General features: G+C 45.2%; 1 protein-coding gene across 4 annotated transcripts in view; it reads left to right on the plus strand.

Moving 5' to 3' along the window:
• The first annotated feature begins 809 nt into the window (after positions 1 to 809).
• BLVRA (biliverdin reductase A) overlaps positions 810 to 16,238 on the plus strand; it is a 51,734-nt gene continuing 36,305 nt past the window's right edge. Inside the window, exons 1-2 of one of the 4 annotated variants that reach the window (XM_074367717.1) lie at positions 810 to 1,196; positions 12,455 to 12,487. In XM_074367717.1, the coding sequence (XP_074223818.1) occupies positions 12,476 to 12,487 (12 nt within the window). In that variant the 5' untranslated portion in view covers positions 810 to 1,196; positions 12,455 to 12,475. Of the gene's footprint in view, positions 1,197 to 9,295; positions 9,416 to 12,286; positions 12,312 to 12,454; positions 12,488 to 16,238 lie in introns of those variants that run through there. The other 3 variants (XM_074367719.1, XM_074367716.1, XM_074367718.1) reach the window with 3 other exon arrangements.

The following is a 16,238-nucleotide window of genomic DNA, read 5'->3' on the forward strand; positions in this document are numbered from 1 at the left end:
AATGCAAATCAAAACTCAAATGAGTTACCACCTCACACCCATTAGGCTGGCTACCATCAAGAAAACAGATTATGAGTATTTTAAAGGACGTGGAGAAATTGGGACCCTTGTGCACGACTGGTGGGAATGTAAAATGGTGAACTCACTATGGAAAACAGCATGCTGTTTCCTCAAATAACTAAAAATAGAATTACCATATGATCCAGCAATTCCTCTCCTGGGCGTATATCCAAAAGAACTGAAAGTAGAATCTCAAAGAGATATTTTACACCCATGTTCATAGCGGCATCATTCATAGTAACTAACCCCGTGGAAGCAACTCAAGTGTCCACCAGTAGATGAACCCATAATCAAAAATGTGGATATACATACAATGGAATATTATTCCGTCTTAAAAAGTAAGGGCATTCTGCAATATGTTACAATATGGGAGGACCTTGGGGACATTATGCTAAATGAAATAAGCCAATCAGAAAAAGGCATGTACTGTACTTACAGTAGTCAAAATCATAAAGACAGAAAATAGAATCGTTGTTAGCAGGGGCTGGGGGCAGGAGATAATGAGGAGATGTTATTGTTTAACGGGTATAGAGCTTCAGTTTCACAAGATGGAAACAGTTACGGGGATGCACAGTGGTGATTTTTGCACAACTGGGAATGTATTTGATACCACATGCCTGTGCACTTAAAAATGGTTAAGATGGAAATTTTATGTTATGTGTATTTTAACACAGAGATAGAGAAAGCTTGTCGGCCTGTTCCACCAGGGCTACCTTGGGGGCTACTAACCCCAAAAGGACCTAGCGGGTTGCACGTGGCGGGAGAGGGGCGGAGGAGGGGGCCGCGATGCGCACCACTCGCGGGCAGAGCACAGCGGCCACGGCCCCAGACAGCCCTGCAGGCCCCGGAGCAGCGCAGGGCGACAGGGCGGCAGACGCGGGCCTGCACTTGTTCCCAGACCGTCCTGCGGGCGCCCTCACGGTGCAGAGCGCCGGGGCCGCGCCCTCCCTGGAGGGGGCGTGAGGCGGGACCCCTCGCATCACCGGCGCCAGCTTCTCCTCCTCCCCGCCCTCCCGCCCGAGCCCTCCAGCCGGTTGGCCAATCCCAGCCGGGCTCCCGCTCCCGGATCTCCCGGCTGCTGGTGGCGCGGGGCCCCGAGACTGCGCGGAGAGCTCGAGCTTTGTGCCCGGCCGCAGGTAAGGCGCGCGCCGGCGATCGGGGGTCGCGCGGGGCTTTTTTAAGACCCTCAGGCGGGAGCCTGCAAGCCGATGCCCGCGGGGAGACCGGGTACCCGCCCCGCGGCCGGAGCCCTCGGCGCCCCCAGCCCGGGCCGGCGCGGAGCGGGGTGGTCCGGAGGCTCTGCTGGCTGGGGATCGCGACGTGCTCTCCGCGCAGGGCCTTTCTTAAATAAACAAAGACGGATTATTGAAAACATTAAATCCATAGGTCACTTGCAAAATGCTTATGGTTTCGGGTTTTATGCGGACACCGTCGGCTGGGGCCGGCGCGCTGTGCGGCGTAGTCCGGGTGCGGCGGCCGGGAATCGCGCGGGCCGGGCCGGGCTGGGGTTCTGCTCCTCGGGGCGAACCCCGCGCGGGTCACTTAACCTCTCCTGGCCGCGCTCTGCTCCTTGGAAACTGGAAAACCTTATCATAGACGCTGTTGTGAGGGCTACATGAATTAAGTGCAGTCTAAAAACACAGCCTGAGCTCCCAGCAACCACAGGGTTCTCTGCGACGGACATTTCCAAGTGCTGATACCTTGAATTGTGCTGCAAAGGACTTAAGGTAGTTTGCAATCGCACAGAATAGTAACGAATCAACATAAAATAAATAGAACCAGATGTGGGGAGCAGACAGTGTAAGACAGGAAGTCTGAGGGCAGAAAAATAAAGTGCGAATCTTCTGTGAAAATGAAAATGTTCTGTATTTAAGGAACTTACATTTAAATAGCCACGTGTGTCTAGTGGCTGCCTTATAGGACAGGGCAGATCTGGTACTATTTTTGTAGTTAAGTCTCAGATTTGTCTCTAGGAAAGTAAATTGATCAGTTGCATAGTTCTCGTTATTTGAAAGTAAAGTATACTTCATTCATTCATCTTCAAATATTAATAGCCTTGGAAGACGTGGAACCATTCCTTATAATTAACTGTAAAGACGATATTCTGTGTTTCATTATTAGAGCACCCTGATATACTGCCATATGAAAGTACTCAGTTGAGGAACTGGGGCTGGGAAGGATAGAGTCAGTGAACATGGCATAATTTATAACTTCTAAAAGAGTTTTGAATAATTATACAAATGTTAACTAACCTTTATAGCAAAAATTAAAATACAGAGATAAGCAAAAAAAAAATGAAATCACTAAAAATTACACCAGAGACATAATTACAGTTAATATTTTGATGTATTTATATATTTACAGATTTTTGCCCCATGTAGCCACTTTATTTTCCTTGGCAGGCCCTAAAGAATCCAGCTCCCTTCAAGGGTGAGGGTAGCCTTCACCTTAACCCTGGGACTTCCCAGGCCAGCACCTGGCCCGATCTGAGGTTACCATCTCCCTAATCCTTCTGCCTGTACTTCTGCCAGTGGCCTGGCTTGGGGGCAATGATTTCAGGCAGCTAAGAGAGCTTTTCAGAGAGGAGGAATGTCACAGCTGTGGTTCGTTCTGCATGAGGAGTAATCCAGAGTTCCTCATCCTTGGCACTGTTGATATTTGGGGCTGAATAACTCTTTTGTTGTTGTTGTTGTTGGGGTGGGGAGGGTGTCTTGTGCATGAAAGGATGTTTGGCAGCATTCCTTGGGTACTCCCCCTTCTCATCATTACAGTTGACAGTCAGAAATGTTGGTTGAAACCACTTGGGTTAACAGAAATTGCTAAATGATTGGTCACATGCTCTGAAGAAGTTCATATTCCAATTGCGTGTGAGAGAAAGACTGAGGTGGCAACGGAGGCGTAAGTTAAGCCAAGGCATAACTTAAGTCCTGGCTGTATTATTCCTTTGTGGTGAGATTTTGGTGGGCAAGTAAGTACGTCAGTGAGGATGGAAATAGAAAAATGCACAAAAGTGAAATAAATTTTTGAGGGGACTCTAAAAAAGAGGGGGTAGAATTCAAGAAACCAACAAGCGACAGTGAGGCACCCAGGAAAGGGGTTTGGCGGGGTGCCATCTCCACCCTGGTCTGAAGGGGCGGGGAAGGGACTGTGGTACCAGCTCCGAGGTGGGGTGGGGGGTGGGTTGGACTACCGGAGGAGGAGCTGCCCTTTGGGGATTTTGTGGCCTTGGCAGAATGCAGCCACGGCCAGAGCAGCAGCCCAGCGGGACAGGCCAGGTGGGAGATAAGTTCACCAGCCTCTCCCTTTGTTATGAGTCCAAGCTTATGGTGTTCAGCCATGGGACAGGCCAATAAATCGAGAGACGAGGTATCGGGCGAGGAATAGCAACTTTTTTCCAAGGCCAGCAGACTGAGAAGATAGTAGACTAGTGTCCTTAAAGAACCATCTTACCCAAGTTATAATTCAGACTTCAAGAGGGAGGCGGTGTGGCTAGTTGTTGCAAGCTTTTTTTGGTGGGGGGCCAGACCCTGAGGGGTTGTGGTAATCCTTTGTTCCTGCAGTTGTCCATGTAGGTCGGCTCACAATGTTCCTGTAAACCGCCAAGATGACAAATGTTACTCTCTGTTCTGCAACTTTTTATCTCTATATGAATGAAAAGCAAAGGTCAAGCCTGGGAGGCACAGAGCCTGGCGAATGGGCTAGCATGTATATTTCAGGCTATTGGCGACGTTCTTTTACAAAGATACGGAGCCAGCAGTGACTCACCACAGGCAACCGTGCACAAAGTTGTGAGAGAGCAAGGAATAGAGCCAATGTGGAGTCAGGTTTGTTCTTCTCTGTTACACCTCTCCCCTCCTCTGCCCACTGATCTCCTCTGGCCAAACTCAAGTGGAAGCTGAAGGGTGGGGAGCCCAGGTGATGCAGCCTGGGGAGGTCAGCTGGCTCCTGAGGGGGCAGGAGGGGGCAGACAGAGAACCACCATCAGCAAGTGATCTAAGGTCTTCCTGCCTCTGAAGAATGAAAGTTGGGGGGCCCTACTTCTTAAGGGTTACCGTGGGAGTAAAAGGAGATAGACAAAACATGTTTTTGAAAAAGAAAAAAAAAAAAAGCACATACACACGTAGGTCACTGCTGCTTTTGACCTCTGGCTCTGTTCCATGCAGTAATGTCGTCATGCTGTTTTAGCCACTACAGGATTTTTTTTTTTTCCAGCTTTATTGGGGTGTAATTAACAAAAAAATTCTTAGATATTTTAAGTAGACAATGTGATGATTTGATACACAGAAGAATTATGAAAGTATTCTCTCCATCCGAGTAAATTAACACACATATTTACTGTTTTTGTTTTTGATGAGAAGGTTTAAGTTCTACTCCCAGCAAATTTCAGTTATGCAAGACAGTGTTATCAACTATAGTTACCATTTTATATATTTTTAGATCCTCAGACCTTATTGATTTTATAACTGAAAATGTGTACCCTTTTACCAACCTCTTCCTATTTCCCCCATACCCCAGGCCCTGGGAACCCCTTTTCTACTCTTTCCGTGAGTTTGATTCTTTTGTTCTTTTAGATTCCACATTTAAGTAATAATACCATGCAGTATTTCTCTTCCTATGTCTGGCTTATTTCACTTGGCTTAACACCATCCAGGTTCACCTATGTTGTCAAAAATGAAAAGATTTCCTTCTTTTTTTAAGGCTGAATAATATTCCTTGGTACCTGCAGGGCATTGGTTCCAGGATCCCCTCTGGATACCAGAATCCTTGGCTGCATAAGTCCGTGATATAAAATGGTACAGTACAGTGAATATGGATTACACATCCTCAGATATGGAGGGCTGACTGTATATAGATCATACCTTTATCTTTGCATCCATCGAAAGTCCGTGATATAAAATGGTATAGTACAGTGAATACGGATTACGCATCCTCAGATATGGAGGGCTGATTGTATATAGATCATACCTTTATCTTTGCATCCATCGATCGACACTTAGGTTGTTTCCATGTCTTGGCTATTATAAATAATGCTGCAAAGAACATGGGAGTACATGTATATCTCTACAAGATAATTATTTTGTTTCCTTTGGATATATACTCAGAATTGGGATTGCTGGATCATCCAGTAGTTACATTTTTAATTTCTTGAGGAATCTCTGCATTGTTTCCCATAGTGGCTGTACCAGTTTGCATTCCCATCAAGAATGCACGAGGATTCCCTTTTCTCTATATCCTCACCAGCATTTGTTATCTTTCTTCTTTTTGATAATTGCTATCCTAGCGTGTGAGATGATTTCTCTTCATGGTTTTGATTTCAGTTTCCCTGATGATTAATGATGCTGAAGGCTGAAATCTTTTCATATACCTGTTGGCCTTCTATATATCTTCTTTGGAAGAATGCCTTTTAAGTCTCTCTGCCCATTTTAAAATTGGATCATGTGTGTTTTTTAACTATTGAGTTGTATGATTTCCTCATATATTTTGGATATTAACCCCTTATGAAATATGTGTGGTTTGCAAATATTTTCTCCCATTCCATGGCTTCCTTTGCTGTGCAGAAGCTTTTTGGTTTCATGTAGTCCTGCTTGTTTATTTTGGTTTTTGTTACCTTTGCTTTAGGTGGCTAATAAAAAAATCATTGCCAAGACCAATGTCAAGGAGCTTACCCCTCATGTATTCTTCTAGATTTACAGTTTCAGATCTTATGTGGCTCCATACAAATTTTAGGGTTGCTTTTTCTATTATTGTGAAGAATGTCATTGGAATTTATAGAGATTGCACTGAATCTATAGATTGCTTTGGGTAGTATGGACATGTTAATAATATTAATTCTCCCAGTCTATCAGCACAGAATATCTTTTTATTTCTTGTATCTTTCAGTTTCTTTCATCAGTGTCTTAAGAGTTTTCATTGTACAGATCTTCACCTCCTTGGTTAAATTTATTCCTGAGTATTTATTTGTTTTGGATGCTGTGGTAAATGAGCTTGTTTTCTTAACTTCTCTTTCTGATATTTTGTTGTTCGTGTATAGAAATGCAACTGATTTTTGTGTACTAATTTTGTGTCCTGCAACTTTACTGAATTCATTTATTAGTTCTTACAGTTTCGGGGTAGAGTCTTTCGATTTCCTTCACGAAGTATTACATAATGGCTTAAAGTCTGTTTTGTCTGATGCAAGTGTAACTCTTCCTGCTTTCTTCTGGAAATATCTTTTTCCACCTCTTCACTCAGTCGTATGTGTGTTCTTTAAAGTGAAGTAAACATAGCTGAGTCTTGTGGCTTTTTGTTTTCAATGTCTTCAGCCACTCTCTGTGTTTTGATTATATGTGGTCCATTTACATTTAAAGTAATCATTGCCAGGTATTAACGTCCTATTGCCATTACATTGTTCTCTGTTTGTTTTATAATTTCTTTGTTTCTTTCTTCCTCTCTTGCCATCTTCCTTTGTGATTAGATGATTTCTTGTAGTGCTCTGCTTTGATTCCTTTTCTTTTCTCCTTTGTGTGTCTACTATAGGCTTTTGCTTTGTAATCACCATGAGGCGTACATAAAATATATTTATAATAGTCTATTTCAAGCTGATTGCAACTTAACTTCAAATACATCCTAAAGCTCTACTTTCATACATTCCCTCCTCCACATTTTATGTTTTGGGGTCACAATGTACATCCTTTTTAAGTTGTTTATATTTACAAGTAATTATAGTTATTTTTAATTCTTTCGTTACCGAGTCCAAACTCGTTGCACGACAGGCCAATACATTGGGAGAAGAGATGTTGGGGCAAGGAACAGCAACTTTACCCGGAAAGCCGGCAGGCCGAGAGGATGGCAGACTATAATGTCTTGGAGAACCATCCTGCTCCAGTCAGAATACAGGCTCCTTTTATGCAAAAAAGGGGAGAGGGTGTGGTTGATTGTTGCAAACTTCTTGGTGCAGGAATTCTTTGCTCTTGCCGCAGTCCACGTGGGCCAGCTCATGGTGCTCCTGCAAAACCTCCAGCAAAACAAATGTTATTCTCTATTCTGCAATTTGTTATCTGTACGTGAGTGCAAAGCTAACAAGACTAAGCCTAGGAAACAGGGCACAGGGTTAAAGCCAAAGGAACAGAGCTAACACGGAGTCAGATTTGTTCTTTATTACACTTTTGCCGGAGTTATAAGTGATTTACCCACAACCATGCTCATATTAGAGGATTCTGACTTGAACTGTATACTTTCCTTTATCAGTGAGTTTTTCGTATGTTTTCCTCTTACGAATTAGCATCCTTTCATTTCGGCTTGAAGATCTCCCTTTAACATTTCTTCTAAGCCCGGAATAATGGTGATGAACTCCTTTAGTTTTTTGTTTGTTTTTTGTATTTTTAATTGTTTGGGGGGGGGATGTAATTAGGTTTTTATTTATTTACTTATTTATTTTCATGGAGGTACTGGGCAGGACACATTCTGAACACTCTACCACTGAGCCACCCCTCCACCCCCCAATTTAGCTATTGTTTGTTTGGAAAATGTTTAAATCTTTCCTTCAATCCTGAAGGGCAACTTTGCCAGGTAAAGTAGCCTTGCTTGGCTTTTTTTTTTTTTTTCCCTTCAGTTTACATTCCATTCCATTCTGGCCTGCGAAGTTTCTGCTGATAAAGATGCTGATAATCTTATGGGCGTTCCCTTGTATAGAACGTGCTGATTTTAGCTTAGTGCTTTTAAGAATCTCTTCTTGTCTTTAGCTTTTGACAGTGTAATTATGCTGTGTCTTGGTGTGGATCTCTTTGGATTTATCTTCTTTAGTCTTTGGGGGGCCTCATGGATCTGGACGTCTGCTGCTTTCCCCAAGTTAAGGAAATTTCCAGCAATTAATTCTTTGAATAAACTTTCTGCCCATTTCTTTCTCTCTTTTCTCCTTCTGAGCCCCTTATAATGCATATCTTCGACCACTTGTTCTTGTCCCATAAATCCCTTCAGCTATCTTTACTTTAAAAATTTTTTTTTCTTTTCGCTGCTCTGACTTTAATAATAGTGCTCTTGTCTTCCGAGTTCACTGATCTTTCTTCCATTGATCTAGCTCATCTGCCCTTCCCCACCTCCTTTTTACAGAAGCAGGAACCAAAGCGCCCAGAGACCATGTGCCCCTGCCTGGGTCACACAGCTACTGGGCACCCAGGCCAGTTCTAGAACTGTGGTCTCTTGAGTCACAGGCAGGCTTTTAATTTCCCAGAGATCGTCTGCATGCTCGGACTCCGAAGCGGTTTAGTAAACCTGCTGCCTTAGTTCTGGGGGAAGGAGAAACCTACTTGAAAATGCTTCCGGCAGGTTATTTATGCCAAAGGGTTAACTTTTTCTCCTTTAACTTTCTAGTTGGACCACTACAGCCAGAGCTGACCTTTGTAATTACACAGCAATTCAGGAACTAACTCAAGATTCTTCTTCCGTTTTTTGTTGTTGTTGTTGGGTTTTTTGGTTTCTTTTTTGGAGGTATACCGTATATTTCTGGGTGAGAAAGCTGAATGATTAACGCTAATTTAATTTATAAACTTGACGCAATCCTAGGCAGAGTCACAGTGGAATTTTTTTTAACTTGACAGAGTTGATTAATCTAGGAGTCTGAGCAAACAAGAGTACAGAAGAATACTGAACAAGTTAATACGAGAACTTACCAAACGACCAGATATCAAGACATATTGTAAAGCCACAGAAATGTAAATAATGTACTTACTATAGGCATGGGGACTGAGGTCAGTGGTACAGCAGAGAAAGTAAAAAAAAAAAAAAAAAAAAAAATAAGGAATAACCAAAAGGAATAACCATATTCACAAGAATTTAAGTATAAGTCATTGGGGGAAAGGATAAAATATTCATATGATATGGGAACAACTCAACTATTTGGGAGAATTACATTAGCTCATGCCACATACCAAAATACAGTTTAGACTGATTAAAATGAATACGTAAATAGAGGGAAAAAAGTTAACAACCTAAAAGAAAACAAAAATGTGTCTATTGGTCTTTCCAAACATAATGCTAAAAGTCCAAAACTTTAAAGCCTTTTTCGTGTTTGACCATTAAAATATTAAACCCTTGAAATAAAAAGACAAAATGAAATCTTGTTAGAGGGTTAGGTCTTAGATCTTTTAGAACATATTAAAATGTAGAATAAAGTTCTCTCTGAGTTCTGTTTACACTTTAACCAGTTTTGGCCGGTCAGTGGAGAGGAAGGGAAAGATGTGTGTGGGCAGGGAGGGTGTTGAGAGATGGGGTTTGCTGCCTCTCCCAACAGTGCTGTCTTATTATGATGGGAGTTAAAAGCTGGAGACGGAGGAATGTGGAGAGGATCTGGCCAGGATACCCCTGCTGAATGTGCTTTGTAAGTGATAATCAATTCATCCTCAGTAATAGACTGCCGATGCCCACGGTGGTAGGATTTCTAGGTGAAGTCCTTTCTCATCATGCATGCACATCTCTGCAGATTGCTTTTGTTTTGTTTTGCTTTCCCCAGATTCTGTGGGAAAGCAGTAAAGTTCCTAAGTGATGTTATATAGACGGTTTTTATAGGAAAGCATTTTTGGAAGTCCTCATTAGACAGGGAAGCTGTAGTAATACTTCTGCGAGGACAGAGGATTCAGGGCAACTTAATGATTTCTCCTGAACGAGGTCTGGGGACTGGAAACATAGATGGGAAACAGCTGGATCACTAGGTCAGAGGTTGCTGGGCGGTTTGGAGTTTTACTAGACGTTGCTAGACTGCCTTCTGTAGAGATGGTGCCTGCCTATGGTTAGTTCCTCAATAAGGTCAGAGAGTATTTTCCTCCACACTTCGACCATCACACTGTGGCAAACATTTTGATCTCTGCCAATTTGATAGAGCCTCTTGATGAGGTAATTTTATGACTGAGGTTGAGCACTGTTTTAAGAGTCACCAGATTTTCCTTTTCTGGGAGTCAGACAGCATTTTAGAGCCAGAACGGACCTTTGAGATGAAGTCCAACCCTTCAGCCTACAGATTGGGAACCTGTTTGGCCATGGTCACTTGGCTAGTCCATTCCTGAAGCCAGACCAAACCCCAGATCTCCTATTTCTCATAAAAGCTCTCTGGGTGAGTGTCAGACGGTGCTGTAAAGGTCTCTGTGGCAGTCTGAGCTTGACTCTAGAACCAGAAAGCTGGAAATTACAGGGCAAGGCCACAACACCGTGACTGTGAGGCCCAGGGCTGGAACCCACCCTGAACTCCAGGTACCTGATCTGCAAAATGGAATTAATATTAGCCTTTTTGCCAAGGCTGCAAGGAGGAGGGTTGGTGCAGATAAAGTAGCTGACACAAGCAGGCTCTCACAACTGTCATCCTCTTCCTCCTGTTTTGTTATCTGACTTCTCCACTCACATGGAAGCTCCAACAGAGACGAACTAACATTCTTCAGATTATAAGTGAAGCTCAGTGGTGTTGGGGCGGGCATCACTGCGGGGAGGGCAGCAGGGCAGGCTCTCCTGGGAGCCCCTGCGGTCCAGACTTGGTCCTTGACTTAGCCCTGGCCTTTTCTGGCTTTCCTGTCAGTGTCTTGGTCAGCCTTCGTTCTCGAGAAGACATCACGCCTGTGCTGACTCCCGGGGATCTGAGAAGAACACTCCCCCTCTTTGTCACTCCCTCTCTGCTTTTGAGGGTTTGTCTTCCAGAAAGTTCCCGCTTTCAGATTTCCCAGGAAAGAGGAAAGGGCTCCAAATGGCAAAAGGAAAGGCAGCACGTGGCCAGGTTGGGTCACGAGACCCACTGTCAAAGGAGGAAGGAGGAATGGGCAAGAGAGGAGGGAGGGAGTTACTGAAAATGAGTTATTTTCAACACAAGCCCCAATGATCATCCCAGGCGATCTTAGGATGGCCAGGGTTTTTAAAAACGGGTGTTATTATTTCACAGTTGCTCTTCCCAGTGGCCTAACCCTTCTTATATTTTGAGAGAGAATAAGATCAAATGCAGGGCTGGGTCCAAGGACAGAGGCTGCCTCAGCCCTCCGTTCCCGGAGGTCCTGGAGGGCCCCGCTTCCCTGCTCAGCAACTCAGGAGCATCCTTTGCATTGGCTTCCGGGACCCTGCCCTCCTCCCCTCCCACAACCAGGTGGAAGGGCTGGAAAGGCCTCCTTAGTCCTTTGCCGTCGCCTCTGTCGTCCACTCACCATCCTAGTTTAATAAAGAGGCAGTTCTAATGGTTTTGAAAAATGAGAAATTTAATTTTTGGGACCCCTTTGTTTTACCATCAATCCTGGTGATTCTCTGTGATTGGCTCTTTGACCATCTGAGTGCCATCTTCCTGGATGCCTGTTGAAAATGCAGATTCTTTTTTTTTTTTTTTGTACTGAAGTATATAGTCAGTTACAATATGTCAATTTCTGGTGTGCAGCACAGTGTCCCGGTCGTGATATATATACATATATTCATTTTCCTATTCTTTTTCATTAAAGGGTATTACAAGATATTGAATATAGTTCCCTGTGCCATACGGATGAAATTTGTTTATCTGTTTTTATACATAGTGGTTAACCTTTGCAAATCTCAAACTTTCAGATTTTTCCCTTCCCACCCTCTTGCCCCCAGTAACCATATGATTGTTTACTATGTTTGTGAGTCTGTTTCTGTTTTGTAGATGAGTTCATAGTGTCTTTTTTTTAATTTTATTTTTATTTTTAGATTGTTAACCTCCCTTCCTACAGGGTAGGAACTCTGGGGGTGGAACTCAGAGATGCGCATCTTCAACAGGCAGTCCTGGGAGGTGGTGAAAATTTGGAACTGCTGTTACTCTGCACTGGTTCCTTATTTATTTCTGTTCCTTCTCTCTCCTGTTTCCTCTCATGTCCCCTTTTTCTTTCCTCATTCCTGTGATTCATGCCTGTTTGCTCCCTCCTTCCTCCTCCTCAGTGCTCAGGGTTCAGAGTAGCCTGTTGAACTGTTTTTTTAACATAATATGTTTAAGTCCTTTGGAAACTCAGCTAGGAGGGAAAAAAAAGAAGTATGTGTTTCCTACTGCCTTGATTGTCCCCGTAAAACAAGGGCAGATACAAAGCTATCCTCTCCACGCACCAATTTTGGACAGTGCATCGTTTTTTCAAGTACACAGAAGCATCACGTTTACAGCTACTCTTTGATACAGGAGGTGGACCTTGGGGATTCACAGTGGCCTTTGAGAGAAGCCTGACTGGCGAGACATCCCAGGGGAGCCAGCTGCCGCCTGGCTCAGATGAGACACCGGCCTGGGTACCCTCCCAGAAGGGCACAAGGTGGTGAAGGCATTTGGGGTGGATGGGGCCCATGAGACAGGAAGTGGGGTGACAGAGAGAGTGGGATGGCAAAGGGGACGTGTCTGCATGGAATTTGGGATGGATGCCACCCATGTTCTGAACCTCTGCTTTTGTCTTCACAGCTTCTGCACAAAGAGACCAAGATGAATGCAGAGGTGAGTTCTTTCAAAGGACCCAGTGGAAGGAATGCTTTTCTTGTAGTGCCCTTCCTTCCTCCTTCACCAAGCATCTTCCTTCCCTCCAGAGCTTTCAGAAGCAACAGCACAACCTTGGAAACTTGTCCCCACCGTCCTGATGACACGCGCATGGCCCCGGGTGATAGGGAAAGCATTAGGCCCCTCTGAGTTCGTATCTGTGTCTGTCCAGCTTCAGTCCGATTAGAATCTATCTACTTCAGTTCATCCTGAAACAACACTCGTGGGCTCAGGGTGGAACGGGCTGCAGGGCATCAGGGTGCTGGCCCAGAGCGCGGCCTTGTGTTCTGGGGACGCTTGCCTCCCCTTCCTAGGACCTTCCTCTGCGGCATCTCCTTGGTGGTCTCACCTCCACTGTGCCTGTTCTTCGATCCAGTGAGATGTCTAGTCTTTTTGTCCCTTTGCTTTTTTTCCTGATGGATCAGCCCTTTTGCTTTTACTCCCTTCCAAGTCCAGCCTAGACCCGGGGGTCCATCTCTCCAACTGCCTTGGTGCCCATGCCCCCAACTCCTTTTCCTCTTGTCTTCTCCGTCCCCCCATGGAGTGGTCTTGGGTGAGTGGCCCAGCTCCATGCTGTCTGTGGCTGATGGACACAAAACCCCTCATCCGGTGCTCAGCGTGCCCACCAGGCCCCCTGTGTGGCCCCAGGCAGCTCTCTTGCCCTTTGCCCAGAACAGCCGGGTCTGGTCTTCATCGCTCCTCCCCGCTGCCTCCTCCCTCTTAGCATCTGGGTCACTTTTTACTTTATGGAGAAAGATTGGAAGCATGAGACATCATCTTTCTCAACTGCTGCCTCTCCAGTCGTCTTGTTTCCCTTTTCATAGTGGGAGGGATGTTTATCCGTGAGAGAGCTCCAGGCTGTGAGTACAGGAAAACCCAATTTAATGTGGTGGTGTTTTTCCTTTTTTTTTAATAGTGGAAAAAAAAAATTCTAATAGCAGTACTGGGAATTGAACCCAGGACCCCATGTATGCTAGAAACACACTCTACCACTGAGCTATGCCCACCCCCACCTCAATTTTAATGTTGTTTTTATCCTGAAAGTCCAAATGGAGGAGTCCAGTGGCTCAGCGATCTCATTAAGGATCCAGGATTTTTTGTCTCTCTTGCTCCCATCCAAGCATTGGCTTCCTCCTCAAGGCAGTGTCCCTTATGTGGACAAGCTGCCAGCAGCTGTTGGGGCTACATGCCTCCTCACTCACTCTGAGCAGGAGAGAGAGATGGCTTCCCGCAGCTCTCTCAGAAGAATGGGAACCTCTTTGTCTGAAGCCCCACCTAATGCCTCCTTAGATCTTATCAGCCAGAACCTGGCCACATGCTCATTCCTCGACCACTTACTTTGTGTCCAAGGAGTCAGGATTTTTGCCACCTGGAATGAGGCCCACCTGGAGCATCTTCCTGGGGGCTGGATATAGGAAGAAGGAAGGGGAGTGCCTATTGGGAAAGGACGCATTGCATCCGGTCCCAGACATTTCTGGTGAAAGTGTGCTGACTGAAAAAAAGAAAAATGCACAACCTAAAAGTTGAGAATCGTGTTTTATTTGGCAGACTTCCTGAAGACTTAAGCCTGAGTTAAGCCTCTTGGATCATTCTGAGGGATTGTTCCCAAGAGGTAAGGGAGGAGCCAGGATATATAAGAATTTTTGCAAAACAAAACAACGAAACAGGTAGTTGGAACATCAAAAGATGACTGACTGCTAATTAAAACTGAACATCTCAAGTTAATGAATTTAATGCTTTTCTATGTATGGGAAGGTGCAAAAGAGTCTGGGCTCACTGAAATTACTCCTTTGTTACGCACCTGAGCTGTCTGGGGCCAGTATCCTGTTTTTCTCCATCCTGAATCCCCTCGGGGTGCACCGTCGGGGAAGCTACAGTGGCTGATGGCTTGGGGGCCTCAAGGCCCTTTGTTTCCTGAAATGGCAGGTGACATTGTGTGTCCACGCTCTTCGTTGCAGACTCTGCTGCCTGTTCAGACCTCGCACTGCCTCCCTCATTATCTCCTTTTCCAGCTGCACTGTCCACCTCATTTCTGCCGGCTCTTTCCCTAAACATTCCCAGATGCTTGAGTTTTTAGTTTCTTCGAAACAAAAACACAGGAGGTCTTGTCAAGCTACTGTAATCCTATTTTTTTCATCCCCTTCAGAGATCTCTGCGGTAAATTCTCCATCGTCTTCTCTCTCCGAGTCCTTCTGTTGCCTGTGGATGCAGCCGGTGCTCCAGGTTCTTGTCCCGTCCCAGGAAGAATTCAGAGACAAGACGTAGTGGTTAAAAAAAGTAAAGTGAGGTTTTATTAAGGGATGGATAGGACACTCAAGGGGAGAGCGGGCAGGCTCAGGTGAGCGGCTGCCCTGAGTTTCTTTGGCAAGTTGGTTCCATAGGGTGTAAAAATGAATGGGCAGAATATTCATTGGGGAGGGAAGGGTTTGGGGTCGTATTCTCTGATTATCACCCCAACTCCACCTTCCTGAAGGGAGGAGGGATTTTTGTCCTTATTTGCTCTGGATCAGAAGTGTCATGGTGTCGGTGCATGATGGGTGGTACTTCTGATCTGCAAGGCTAATTTTATTGAAATGAGGGCATAATGAGCAAAAGGTTACATTGGGACACCGGAGATGCCTGCCTTTTCTCACCTTTCTTTGTCGGGGTCTCCAGGCCACTCATCACCCCAAAAGGTGTGACCTCTTATCAGCCCACAGGTTCCTGCTTTCCTTTCTCTGCCTGGGGACCCCTGGTGCTGCTTACATGATGTGTGGTTTCCTGCATTTGGCCTGTGCCCCTCCTTTCTGCCCAGTTCCTGCCATTTGGTCTGTGTCCCCCTTTCTCTGCTCATATCTAGCTGTCTGCCTGCTCTAACAATTCTCCACCCGCTGCAGTCTGCCTTCTTCTCCCACCATTGTACTGAAACCCATCTTTAATAGTAGTTTTTTAAAAACCTTATTTTTGTAATAATGTAACTACACAGGCCTGGTACAAAACTCAAAAACTGTAAAATATTAAACCGTCAAAAGTGAGCCTCTCCCACCCTGGGGCTGACCTTTGTTAACCACCTTCTGGCGCCCCAACCCCTTATCTGCAGGTCTCATGACTCACTCCTCACTCGGATTCTCCTGGTCTTGGGAGTTCCTGAGAAAGAGGAGGAATTTTGCATTAATATTAAGCTTTTACAAGCCTGGCCCTGCAACAGTTCTGACAATCATCAACTACCCTTTCTGTCCTCTAATCTCGACCTTTCTTTCCTTGGTGACTTTTAACTCTCTCAACTTTTTAAAAACATTCCCAGACCTTGGGGCTGCCTCTCACTACTGCCCCCTCTCTTCTGCCTTAAACCCTCTGTGACCACCTCGTGTGACCCCTCTCACTCTGCTCTCCTGTCTCAGCCCAGTGCAGCCTGCCGTGGTCCTCACCGCTCCGCCAGAGCTGCTCGGCTGAAGGTCACCAGTGGCCTCCGTTTGCCAAATCCAGTGCAGACTTTTTCCGTGAAGCATGTGACACGTTGACCAGGGTCTTGCAATGTCCCCATGACACCTCCAGGTTCCTGCCTGTCTCTCTGGTGACTTCCTTTCAGACTCTTCCTTAGGTTTCTCCCTGCTCCTTAACAGTTTGTGTTTCCCAGGGTACTTCTTGCCTGGGAAGTGCCCGCTGTCATGGGGACCTCCTCTGACCCCACAGCATTGACCTTTCAATCGTATGTTTAAGAAGGTCCCAGTGG

This window comes from Camelus bactrianus, chromosome 7 (assembly GCF_048773025.1).
Source record: "Camelus bactrianus isolate YW-2024 breed Bactrian camel chromosome 7, ASM4877302v1, whole genome shotgun sequence".
Taxonomy (NCBI): Eukaryota; Metazoa; Chordata; class Mammalia; order Artiodactyla; family Camelidae; genus Camelus; species Camelus bactrianus.